At 44.0% G+C, this 13036-nt stretch overlaps 1 protein-coding gene across 3 annotated transcripts in view; it reads right to left on the bottom strand.

Annotated features, from left to right (window-relative positions):
• srgap1a (SLIT-ROBO Rho GTPase activating protein 1a) overlaps positions 1-13036 on the bottom strand; it is an 86009-nt gene that overhangs the window by 42943 nt on the left and 30030 nt on the right. For all 3 annotated transcript variants that reach the window (XM_070971807.1, XM_070971806.1, XM_070971808.1), the window contains exons 2-3: positions 9895-10090; positions 2227-2389 (exon numbers count right to left, since the gene is read on the bottom strand). In XM_070971807.1, the coding sequence (XP_070827908.1) occupies positions 2227-2389; positions 9895-10090 (359 nt within the window). The remainder of the gene's footprint in view (positions 1-2226; positions 2390-9894; positions 10091-13036) is intronic.

The following is a 13036-nucleotide window of genomic DNA, read 5'->3' as shown; positions in this document are numbered from 1 at the left end:
GTGTCATGGACCAACCTAACCGAAGCAAATTCCTCGTATGTGTAAAATCGTACTTGGCAATGAAGCTTTTTCTGATTTCTGAAAGGTTCAAAACTGCCTCAACCTCTGAGAAACCCACCTCGTAGCCGCAGCCACAGAACGTGACTCCCATGAATAAAACAGGGCAGAGTAAAACAAAGAGCCAGTTGTATGAATAATGAAAAGTGAATACATGTGATAAGATCTGTCCAAGCATAAAGAAAGAAAGAGAGGGCCACTACTTGACTCTTGTATGCGAACAAAAAATGTCAGAATGGGGTGTTTGCTAAAAAAAGAAAAGTTGTGGCAGTATTGTTGCAGCACTGAAGAAATAAACGCACATGCCAAACAGCAAACAGGTCAGAGGATGTTGACAGAGACAACAGGGCTACTCTGGGGCCCTCCTCTGCCGTTCCACCTCACAGCATGCAACCTGAACATACAAGGAAATAAAAACACAGGTCTTTGATGTGCTGGAGGGATGACAACGGCACAGCTGTCTCTTCAGAGCTGCGAGGGAGCCCACGTAACGTGGGGGACTTCTCTGGTGTTTGAGCCTCGTTGCTGATGCTCTGCTGAGATCAAAGGGTCGGGGGAGCTTTAATTAGAGGGCGAGCGGTGCTTCAGGTCGCCTATGAACCGGGACCTCCCACTAGTCTGCCGTTTGTCTGCACACCTGATCCGACGCTGCAGATTTTCAGGATTTGTGTCCTCAGAGTTACACGACAAAATGTTTAAATCAGCATTTAAGGGAGTCTATCATTACGAGCATCAAAGTGTGGCGGCAGGGACAGTAACATGTGAAACATGACTGTCTGTTTCACATCTGGCCTCATTAGTACAACCATGAGCTTTTAAACACTATCAGAAGGAAATGACTGCTGCAGCTTCCTGTTTGTGTGACGGGGGTTCGGGTGAGTATTTAAAGACCACGCCCCCACACAATCAGATAACCCACAACCATTAAGAGATGTTAAGTACTGTGAGAATGAATAAAAGGGCCTTACTTTTACTTTTTGAGTGGGGTTAGGGTTGCAGTAACGCAGAGCAAAAAAAAGAAAGCAGAGAATCTGAGAAAAAGTCACAAGCTGAACTGACACAAAGGCGCTCCTCTGAAGAAAAGCCACTTTGTAATTTAGTCCTGTGGTGAGTTCATGTGTCTCCTGCAGCATAGGAGCTCATAATCTTCTAGGGAGTTGTCGTGTTTGTGGTGGAAAAGGCAGCAGAGGCCCGGTTTCAGCCATGAAGCCGCAGTCTTCAGACGGGAGAGTAAAGGCATACTGATTTGAAACCGTGGTGACCAAAGTTCCTCTGCTCTAATTCACAAAACTAAACCTCCGGAGCCCAGCTGAGTTTGCTCCTACCGAACGCAGATCTGAGCACGTACTGTATACATCACGCACATCATGCAACTAAACACGTCGTTGTCAAACGAAGTTTAAGCGAAAGTGAGAGACTGTTTGTGTAACATGAGTGAGTGGAGCCTCTGCAGCCCAATCTGACTGCTATGAGAAATCTGGATTGTGTTAGCGGTGAGGTCAAACTTCTGTTTTTGTTGATTAAAGAAAATCACGTGTGACCTCTTCTAGTCGGGGTCAAACATCGGTACAGTGGAGGAGTCAGAAAAGGTTTTCAAGGCTGTAAAAGAGACAAGGAAACAGAGAGATTGAGGAATAATAATGGCAGCAGGCTACGTTCACAGGCTGTGCTTGGACCTGGAAAGTGTTTTCAGTAATGAGTGTGAAGTTGTGTTTAACACACTACGCATTGGAGCTAAGTGTTTCAATAGGTATATACGGTTCAAAGATGTACGAGCCACATGTAATTTAGCCCAAAGGACGCGTTTACCTTCTTCTAATCTCTATTTTACATCTTAAATCTTTCATGGCTTTCTGTGGAAGTCTGTTGTTGCTTATTTCAAATATCATTTGATTTCTTTTCAGCATGGTAAACTTATGTTTTCAACCATACTGGGAAAGGACTCGAACAATACACCAAACCTGCTGTGACAGACAAATTGTAGCTCTGGTGGCCATAAGGAAGAATCACCATTAAAACCAGCAGTCGCTTCAGTTGTGCAATGCCGTTGTCGCTCTACTTTATGACCAAAATGTGGGTCAGGTGTGTACAAGCAGTCTGTTTAGAAGCACCCAGACATCATATTTAGCTTTAGTGTGATCAAAGTCTACGTGCGCTTTCCGCCCTCACCTTCTTGAGGAGTCGTGTGGAGTCCTCGCTGATCTGCATGAACCTCATGATGACGTTGTTGAGGTAGATGTCGCTCAGTGTGGCGTGGTCCTTGCTCTCCCTCCTCACCTGGTTCAGCAGCAGGTACCAACAGTTGACGGGGGACAGCAGGTTCTGGTCTTTCCTAAGCAAAGCAGGGAAACAGGCAGATGTCAGATCAGCTGCCAAAGATCCATGTGGAAAACTCCCTCCCGTCTCATTTACTACTTTACTCATAAGAATTAGCAGATGCATCAGAAGTGGTTGTGTAGGATGGTTTAATGACTCAGCATTTTCTGAGAGAACCTGTCTGTTAAGTCACGTGTTACTCATTAATAAACACAACACACGTGGTCACAGACTTAAACACCCACTCCACAGTTAGGCAGTGTTACCTGTATGTGTCAGTGGTTTGCATCAGAACATTTCAACATTCGCTTGCGTGTCTGAGTCCATGTCAATGTCTCAGCCCTAATTTCTTTAGACAGTATGTGTCATTTTCACAGTGAGATTGTGGCACTTCCTCGATTAGCAGGCTGTCTACAAACACCTCAAGTGCACCAGGGCCCGTTATAGAAGTGGAAGACTGATGCGTCATCGACCTCCCTTGGTGTTAAATGTCCTATATACTTCTGGCTGTGGACCTGAAAAGCTCTGTATCTAACATGGACTGCAGAGTTAGGTTGGAAATACTTTGTATCAGTGACATTTCTGGGGCAGAGCTCTTGCAATGCTGCAAGCCAAGCTGACTTCCTACAACCAGGGAAGAGTCAGCCACAGGCTTTAAATACACTTAGTGGAATGAAGTTGGAGAAGCCATGGATGTATTTTAAGCAAAGTTGAAAAGTAGAATTACTTATGAACTGTGACAGCAGAAGACAGACAAAGAGGAAAAGATCGAGAGCAGAGTGCAAAAAAAGCTAAGGCGTAAAGTAGCGGAGCCTGCGAGCTGTTTCCTGTGCCGTGTGCTGGCTGCTTCCAAGCTAACTGTAGGACATTGTCCAGGCCAGAGCAAGCTGAGGCCCTGTGTAAGCACTAGCTTGCAGGCTGACTTCCTCTGGGTTAATCTCTAACATTCCTCCTGCCTGCTAACAGCAGCACAGAATACGAGTGTGTGTGTTTAGGAGAGGTGTTATGGTTGGTCTGGGTCAAGTCTTGCAGGAACCATATGGAGACTCGCCTCTGCTCTTCCCTCACAAAGCTAGTTTGCATAGACAGGCAACCCTTGTCAACACAACAGGTGAAACTCTGCACTCAACGAGTGACCCAACCCTGAACTAGCCTTGAGCCAGCACAACATCTGCTGCAAGAGCAAAAACGAAGCATTTCAAAAACAAGAAGCAAACAATATTTGATAAAAGCAGAGGCAAACGTGTTGACATGAAAAAGATCTGAGCATGAAGCATCAAGAGCGCGGTCGCTTTTCAAAGATGCCGGGAAAACTGCTTTCGCTAAAAAGCTGCGTGACGTACTGGCGCTGGTGCCATATGCCCAGGCTACAGGCCACATGCAAAGGAAGGGGAGCGCTAGAAAAAGAGAAAAATAAGTTAAACAGTCCCAGAGCTACAGCAGCAGGACTGCTGGACAGCGTCACACACAGAAACACTGTCAGAGAGCAATTACCATAAATCTTTTCTGAATTATGCATCAGCAGAGCGCAATACTTCCACTCCACGGGACTGAATATAGATATGCGAGGACGGCACGTGTGTGTGTGTGGCGTGTGCGTGTGTTTATTAATTCATGCTGACTTTGGCATGTGCGGATGCATAATGTACAGGTGGCCACTGACATGAAACTGGACGTGGTGCATCATGGGCTTCTGCAGAAGTATAGAAAGTCCTAGATTTGTTTAAGCAGTCATTTCCTGTTGCTCGCCGACTCTCTGTCCATCCAGGATCGCTCTGTCCAAGTTGTGAAAAAAATGAGGGCAATTTGATTGAAGATGCAAGGCGGCTCAAGTGAAAGCAGTCTATTAGCACAATTATCCAGAGGATTTTCAGTCAGGACTTCAATAGCCCGACCTGCTCTGTTCTTTGCTTTATCCCACCTGACTGCTCTTCACTGTGAAAAGTCTGACCTGATTCAGCATCAGTACATGCACAGGCTTTAGAAAAATTGAGCAGGTTGCACAATAGACGGCCAACAAAAGCAGCACTATTCTTTCACATGAAGACCATTTTCTTCAAATCGAAGGCTACATCCAACAAGGGTATGACCCAGAACTCATCACAAATCAGTCAGAGAATAAAAGCTAAACTGTGTCAGAGTAGAGGGAAAATAACAGAACTCACAGCACTGACATGGCCAGGAGTTCCCACAAACACAACAGTTCTGAAAGTACCTCGCATGTTTATTAATGGGCTGACCTACTAAATCAAATTGGAGGCCTGCAGTGAGAAAACAAGGGGGGGTACTGACACAGACCGCGATGACAAAATAACCTCTGGGAGTTGCTTACCACACATAATGGCAGGAAAATCTCTCAATGTCATCATTTCCCCCTCAGCCGTGGCAGGAACTGGGTCAGACAGACTCACAGGCAGCGAGACGGGCCCCCGAGGGGCGAAAACACAGGTATGAAAGGGGAAACTGATGTCCAGGAGAGGCAGGAAAGGAAGCGAGGGAAAAGAGAACTCATTAGCAAACTGCTGCCTCCCATTGATATGTGCATGTTCTGTCCAGGATTCACTGAGTCAATGTCAACATGCTTGCACTCTTATACAGTGGCAGGTTGTTGACAAATAAAGGGTGTTGAAACAGCCCTTATCAGCGTCAGGGACATAATGGCAAAGTCCTTTGGTGTCATATCGATAACATCTTTCATTCATGAGCCGCAGACGTTATAGCTGCAGCACAATGACTGGTGTTCACCGGCTATGTAGGTGTAGAGCTGCTACCAAGGGGAAGTGATCACTGCAAGTCAGATTCGGACCAAACCTATCACAGGCCAAAGGTTAAAGTTTGAAATTTAAAAGCATGCAACAGGATGCAAAAGCTGAACGAATAATTCGACTTTGAACTCCTCCTGTGAATAAGTAATGTAATGCCTGGCAGTGGTATGCAGCCGCAGCGTGTTCTACACCTTCTTTTTATCCACACAGACAAAGAGAGGAAGTCCCTTAACCAGAAACTTAATTCTGGATAAAAGCAGCCTATTTAAGATGATCCCAGCTGTGGCTTTGGCATTATAAATAATTCAATGATTCCTCTGCTCGCCATTTCCAGGTCCCTCCCTGAGCAAACCGTGCATAATACAGTATCTGGTTTGTGCATGTGTGTGTTTAAGACAGAGAGGGAGAGACAGAGGAGAGTGTTTGCCCATATTTGTTCATTTGTGTGTGTTTGTGTGTTCTGCAAACAGCCACTGAGACACAAACCGACTGGGCAGACGGGACTCAACGGCTCTCCCGTAGACTGTTGCTAGGATGTGGGTCTGTAGCTTTGCTTTCTCACAGGGAAGAAAAGGAAGACACTAGCGGTACTGAACTTCTGCCTTGTGGTCATTAATGACCATTTAATGTCTAAACCCGCGGATGCATCTGATACAATCACTAGCGGTCACTGCCTTTTCTGCTGCAGGCAGCGGAGCCTGACATCCTGGAAGCTCTGAGCTCCAAATGCTTTCAAGATGCGACTGTCAACAGATCACAATACATCGTGTTGAACAGCATGGGCTCTGTAAAGTTTCCTAACTCAAATTGACAACACTTAATTATCACGTTTAACTGGGACTCTTTGCAGTTTTTTTTTTCCATTACTGCACACTGCATTTACCTCTGGTGGTGAGGAAGAGGAAGAACAAAAGTCTCTTTATATTCAGGAGCAAAGAACTTTTGGTGTTTGATTTAAGTGCGATTGTAGTCTATAGTGTTGCACAGGTTAACACATGTTAAGGAAGGAGCGTGTTTGTCCAGGAAGCAGAGTGTTTTTGCAGCTGTTTAAATAGTTAACAAGTAGCTGCGGCTGCTGAATGGGGCAAAGACACTCGTATGTTTCGACTGGGTACACGATCATAGGCAACAATGGCAATAAGAAAAGAAAAAAACATTCTGCATGACATACTGAACTCAGGTGTTAATCTGCTCTTGATTTGTCCCCTTAAAGCGGTGTAATAAAATAAAATAAGAATATGAATGTAAATGTGATTTCTTGATAATTGCATGTCATTTTGTGTTGTAGTTCCATTCCCCCAAATCTTTAAGTCAGACACGATGTCTGTGTTTTTAAAACATCCATTTTACCATTCATCTTCCTCTGCTGTCCTCTGTCAGACTGAGACACAGCAGCAGAGCTCGACACAGGGCATTTCCCCTGAAGCAAGGTGGCTTCCTCTCCAGCTCTGAGCTGCTGCAATACTCCCTCAGGTATCATGAAGTCTGTGCTTTCTGACAAACACTAACTTTATCTCACTCCAGTAGAGGATTCTGGACTAGACTCGAACTGTGCAAAACTTTTTTCCTAGCCAAGAGGAACATGAGAGCAACAGATTTCGGCCTGCGTAAGACAGAACACGCTGGTGACTGCGATACCTGCAGCTTGGTAATGAATACCAACACACAAATGGGCTGGAGCCTATCCCAGCTGTCAATGGGTGAACCAGTCACCCGCAGGGCAACATATACAAACATACAACCATTCACGCTCACACTCACACCTAAGGACAATTTTAGAGTCACCAATTAACCTAATGAGCATGTTTTTTGGTCTGTGGGAGGAAGCCGGAGTGCCTGGAGAGAACCCACGCATGCACGGGAAGAACATGCAAGCTTCACACAGAAGGGCCCTGCCCGACCTGGGGATTGAACCGGCGACCTTCTCGCTGTGATGCACGCGCACTACCTGCTGCACCACCATGCCACCCTCATATCCAATATTAAATGTTTAACTTTATAGATTAAAGTGTTCTCAATTTTGACTGTTTGCTGAGTGCTTTCTTATTTTTAGACTAGCTGGCTCAGGGAAACATCCCTAATTAATAAATGCAAAATCAACCATTATTACAGATGAGTCCTCCTCCTCCTGCACACTCCACCCAGAGGCCACCGCTTGCTTAAACCAAATGTATTTCCAGTAGGTGAAAACTCGCCTGACACAGTCAATCTCCTGATGCATGCTACAAGTGTGAAAGGGCGACTCTGGACAATGTCTGGAGCTGATGTCTGGAATATGAGAAAAGGGGAAACAAGGGGGAAAGTGTCCTTCACATCAAACATGTCACACACAGCATATATTAATGCACTCTTGACTGTCAGAATGACATCTTATCAATTTGTCTCAACACCAGTTAAGTAAACCAGGTTCAAAACTCCGCTGACAGCTGCAGCACTGGCCTCCTTTTGAATGCAGCTCGTCTAGACTAATCACCCACATATTTAGCTGCTCCTTTTATTGCAACTTTAGGGTTTTGTGGCTCTGCCAAGCTGACCTGAATAGTGGCTTCAGGCTACAGGCAGGATAAAAACGCACTTTTTCACACCACAGACAAGTCTCTCCAATGAAAACAACATGGAGAATATGGAGAACACAGAAGCCTTACTGTATGTGTGTTATTTGTGCGAATACAAAAATACAGGCCACATGATTTAAAATCCTCCGAAAGGTTTTTAATGTTATTCAGGCGTCCCGTATTTACTTAAGAAATATGCTCCTAGGCACTTGCCAACTGTTTAACCTGTGAATGAAGTGACCAGACTGAAAATCACGCGATGAAAACCGCAGAGAGTCATTCCACAGCTCCTTCACCAGCTCCACACATGGGCACACACAGCTGCTAGAGCCATTGGAACTTCAGACAGAGAGCGCGGGATATTTGCGGACAGCGAGGACAAACATACGTTTTATTTTTGCTCCCACCGCAAGTTCAAACAATATGCTAATGTCTGCTTTTTCCATGAGCAGACTGCTGCAGTGTAATGAGGCCAAATACGACAGCACGCTTAACTGTGTCAGGATCGTCAAAAAGTCTCCGAGTCAAACGAGAGAAGTGAGGGGGGGCGGCGGGCGGAGGGATGAAAAAGAGACACGCAGACGTCTTCTAAACAGTCTGATAAAGAGCCTCATTTCATTAGATCTTTTTTCATATGTAGGTACCTCCACAGCAAGGTTAAGACACAGGAAAGGTGTCGTTTCTTCTTCTACACTTTTTCATGACAGTCAAGGTGCCACAAGTAGGACCAAGTATCAACCCTACATACTCATCCAGCACCATCCCACACTATACGTAATGCACGGATATTAAAGTACCGAAACTGTCAAGTTTCAAAAGCTTGCATCAAATTCTTGTTCATATTCTTAGTTTTACTTATCATATCTTTAATGACTTGAATCCAAACTTTGTTCATTTTAGACTGTATTTTTCTTTAGTTCTGTTATAGCTGCTTGTGCTACACACTGACGCCTTGTGTTGCTTTCGTCAACAAAAATTCGTTATAAATATCATCGTCAACGAAGCTTTATCACGTGACGACAACGAGACGAGATGCAACGTAAATGCTGGTCATGTGACAATAACTACAATTAAATCGTTTTAATTCGTCAACAATATTGCATCATATATGCATGCGATATTGTTGACGAATAAAAACGAGACCAAATGTGGTTTACAAAATAAAAGCTCTGCTAAAATGTCTCTTCATTTCGTCTCGTTCAGTCACGTTGTTCATTTTGCAGTATTTCTGTTTCCTGTGTCTCAATTCAGGGGCTGCATCAGGTCGCACTGCGCAGTCACAGGCAACGTCACGGCCCGCTCGCAGCGTTATTTAGAAGATGCGGCTGCGGTAGGTTAGCGTTAACGACAGACAACTGACAGAGAATGGGACCGATGGCCGGCCAGCCGGCTTTGGTTGGTAAAATAAATATGTTGTGAATTCAAATCAGAGTGAGAAAGGTGTTGTTTCAGTGTTGGTACTGAAATTTTGTGACCTTCAATACAGCTCCTCATGTTGGTCTTTGACATATTTAACACCTTATCATTCATACCTGTCGATTGCATACCTTAGTGTGCGTCAAAAAGTCACAGAAAGCCTACAATCTCCACGAAAAACCTACTGCACTGTAACACCGTACAATATAAAAACAAGCACATACTATAAAACGGAAAGTCAAAATGGATTATTCATAAAGCTATCCAGTGTGGTGGGACAAAAAACAAGCATTAGAATAAATATCCAAGTCTGAATTTAAAACAAAGACACTGTATACAGCGCAAATGGTCAATCTTAGTTTGTTGTAAATGAGAAAAACTTTTTTAAAACATCAAGCAATAGCTTTGTCTAGATGACTTTCTTATGCTGGAGGGATTAAGACAGTCTAGCTCTACAGTATGAGAGGGCATAATATTTGCAGGAAAGAAATTCGAGAAGGATTGAGGGATAAATGACAGAAATGAAGCTAAAACCACCACTACTGTGACGCTTTTCACTCTTCATTTGAATGTGAAATGAAGACTGATCCTTTCAACATTCCACTGAGATCCAGTAAGACTTCCATCTGGCTGCCACATAAACCAGCTTTTATAGAAATAAATTAGAGCAGCAACCTATGAATGACAACCCTCATTCTTAAAGAGTTTTATCAGTCCATAAATGAAGACTGATGACGCTGTAAACAAACAGAAGCCAGACAAACACTAAGACGGCGTCTCCTCACTTGTACTGCTGGTGATCCTTGGTGCTACGAGTCTTCGCCATGAAGCGCTCGGCCAGCTTCTCCAGGTTTCTGGAGTATTCCATCTCAATCTCTGCCTTCTTCCTGAAGAAGTCCTGCAGATCCTGCAGGAGCTGGACCCTCATCTCCGTCTGCTGGTCCAGACATTTCTGCTGCTCCACCAGCTGGGCCCGAATCTCTGAGGAGAGCCAGAAGGAGAACAAATAGATTAGGATGGAGCCAGAGCCTGAAGGCTGAGGTTTATACACAAGCACTGTAGTAAAGACACTGGCACACAAATACAAACATGACTTTCGTGTTTTAATATGGCTAAGTCGTGACATTAATCTTAAGACCTTTAAAGAGCATCAACCATTAAGGCGCACAGCTCACAATTACACATCAGCATGTAAACATTATACATTTAAAATCCATCGATTGGTTTGACAATGACAAAGAATCAGCAACTGTGTAGTCACAGAACAGCACATGTGCACATCAGCGCTACAGAGCAGCCCAATGCATCCTTTAGTTATGGACCTCCTTGATGCTTGTAGAGATGTGAGGCTGGCAAAACGGGTCTCAGGTGTTTCATTAAGGCAGAAAGTAACTCCAGGATGAATGGAACCTGACTCCTATTACACCCAGAGTTACGGCACAGTGTAGGCCACACACACGCGCGCACACACACACACACGCCCTCATCAGTGCCTGAAAACCCAAGCCACTTCAGAAAGCAGAAGCGCGACAGCAGGCCTCACTTAAACAACTTGTATGTGCAGGTAAATTACCCTCTGAGGCCCTTTCTAAGGATTCATGCCTGTCAGAGTGCTCCTCATTTAAATTTTACATCCTCAACAGGACAACTGGGATCTAACACACGCACACACACAAATTCACGCACACATCCACACTGCCACACACAAATTGTTTCCTCTGTGTCCTCTCTGGCCAGGGCTGAGTATAATGGATTTCTCCTAATGGAAGGTAGCCTGGGCCAGACATCTTCAGCAGAGGAAACAGATTAATGAGGTGATTTAGAGCCATGCAGACACAAGTAGAGAAGAGCACGGAGTGATCCCTCATATTAAAAGGCGAAAAAACACTAAGGCTGCAACATGCCTTTACAAATTATCTGCACAGCTCACTGGACTGGGTGTCATTATAAAAGGTGCCAGCTTGCATGGTCACAGCAGCTGTCTGTTAGCACAACAAAATATGGAAAATACAGTAATAAGACCAGCTAAACAGGGCCAAGATAACTGTTTTAAAGCAAAGTTTAATATGCATCACACTGTCTGCGCTTACAGTTGACATGGTAGTGATGATGCAAACACTATTATATGAAGATCAAGTACTCAACAGAGGGTACTGCCACCCTTTGAGCAAAGCTTTAAACCTCAATGCGTTCTAAAATATGTTGAGTGGAGTGGAGTCACGTTCACATCATTCAAGAAGCAAAGCCAAAAATGTGGTGATTCTTAGGCCATGAAGTGTTTGATCCACTGTTTATGAGGCCGCTCTTGGTCTTGGTGTAGTGCTGTCGTCCTGTAATAAGGGAACAGACCAGCGGCTGCACCATCACATATATGTACCCGTTTCCTGTCTGTTATACAAAACACTGGGAGAAGGAGCTGCCAATAAAAGTGTCGCAAAACATAAAGAGACTAGATGAATCAACTTTATGTGAATACACAAGAGTGCAGTCAGCAGAGGTGAGTCTGGAGGGCAGGCTGTGTGTCCTGTGTGAAAGCACCAACAAAAGAACGCAAAACTAACATGACCACCGCGCATGCTGTCCTTTGCAGGAATAAGATTCCAAACTGAAGCAGCTGATCACTTGCAGCCCCAACCAGCCGTTTGAGAGGAGTGAGCAGTCAAAGGCAGAGTAAAAGTATAACAGGCTTTTCAAAACTTCTGAACCACTGCAACCAAGAGAGGTGCTTGAGCGTTCAGTCATTAACATGCACAAAAAGTGTTAAACTGATGGGTTAAACAGTATGCAAGATTAGCTGTGGACGGATACACACACAGACATGTACGCACACACACAACTGAATGCACGACCCCCTCCAGGCTTACGCCTGGCGGGGATAATTGTAGCGTCTAGTATGGGTTGAAGTAAGCACATTTATATCTGCACTCGGAGACACAGAGAGACTGTACACTGCAGAGCTAATGAATTATAAATCTGTGTTATTCTGATCCCAGCGGCCTGGATCACAAGTTCATTAGCCACCATGATGTCACGATGATACGCAGTATTCTTGGCCATCTTTACTTCCTAGTTAATATCAGCAATTTTCCATTTGTTTGTTTTGCTATTTTCTGCACAAAGGCGGGAATATAAACTGTGACTGGAGCGCTACATGTTTGGCCATGCGTAAAATACATACACAGATTGTAACATGCCAGTACAAGTAATTAAATACAGCAGGAATATTACAGTGTTTTATCTGTTAAAGGATTATTTAATAAAATTAATGGTAGGGCTTTAGAGACATGATTGCAACACTGTATTCAAAGGTGGTATCACCATGTCTTTCTCATGCTTTCAAAAGTATTTTGAAAATCCAAACAATAAAGTACTAATTCATCAGAATGTTGTCTGTGCTTCAAATTCTATGCTAATATGAATTTGGTCCATGTGAACAAGTTCTACTCATTAAATCGTCTTTTTATATTGCAAAGTTTTTTTTTCTTCCTTACAGTAGACAGTGTTTCCTCTACGTTCATTTAGGAGTGGCGGGCCGCCATTCCTAAATCCTAGCCGCTGCTCCTTCAAATTTCTTTCTTTTTTTTTTTATTGTCGCAAATACACCACCGCTGCATGTCTCCACCTTCACAGCAGAGTCCAATGTTAATTACTCGAAAGTGACATCACATCAAGCACCCAGGCACCAGGTCAGAGAGTCAGAGGAGTGTCGTTTTGGAAAATAGGGCAGCGACTTACCAGAGAAAAGGTAGATTTATTAGAAAGAAAAGGTAGACTTAGAGCTCATAATAGATTTTACAAGTTAAATAGACATTTGCAAAATACTGATGGCCAGCTAACGTTACGTAACATATCAGTAGCTTAAGTTAATTGGGCCCGGTGCCGACTCAGTGTCGCTAACGTGAGTGAACTAATTGATAGCATTAAGCT

Source organism: Chaetodon trifascialis, chromosome 10 (genome assembly GCF_039877785.1).
Source record: "Chaetodon trifascialis isolate fChaTrf1 chromosome 10, fChaTrf1.hap1, whole genome shotgun sequence".
Lineage (NCBI taxonomy): Eukaryota > Metazoa > Chordata > Actinopteri > Chaetodontiformes > Chaetodontidae > Chaetodon > Chaetodon trifascialis.
The sequence above is the reverse complement of the archived record's forward strand: the minus strand, read 5'-3'. Positions and strand labels throughout refer to the sequence as shown.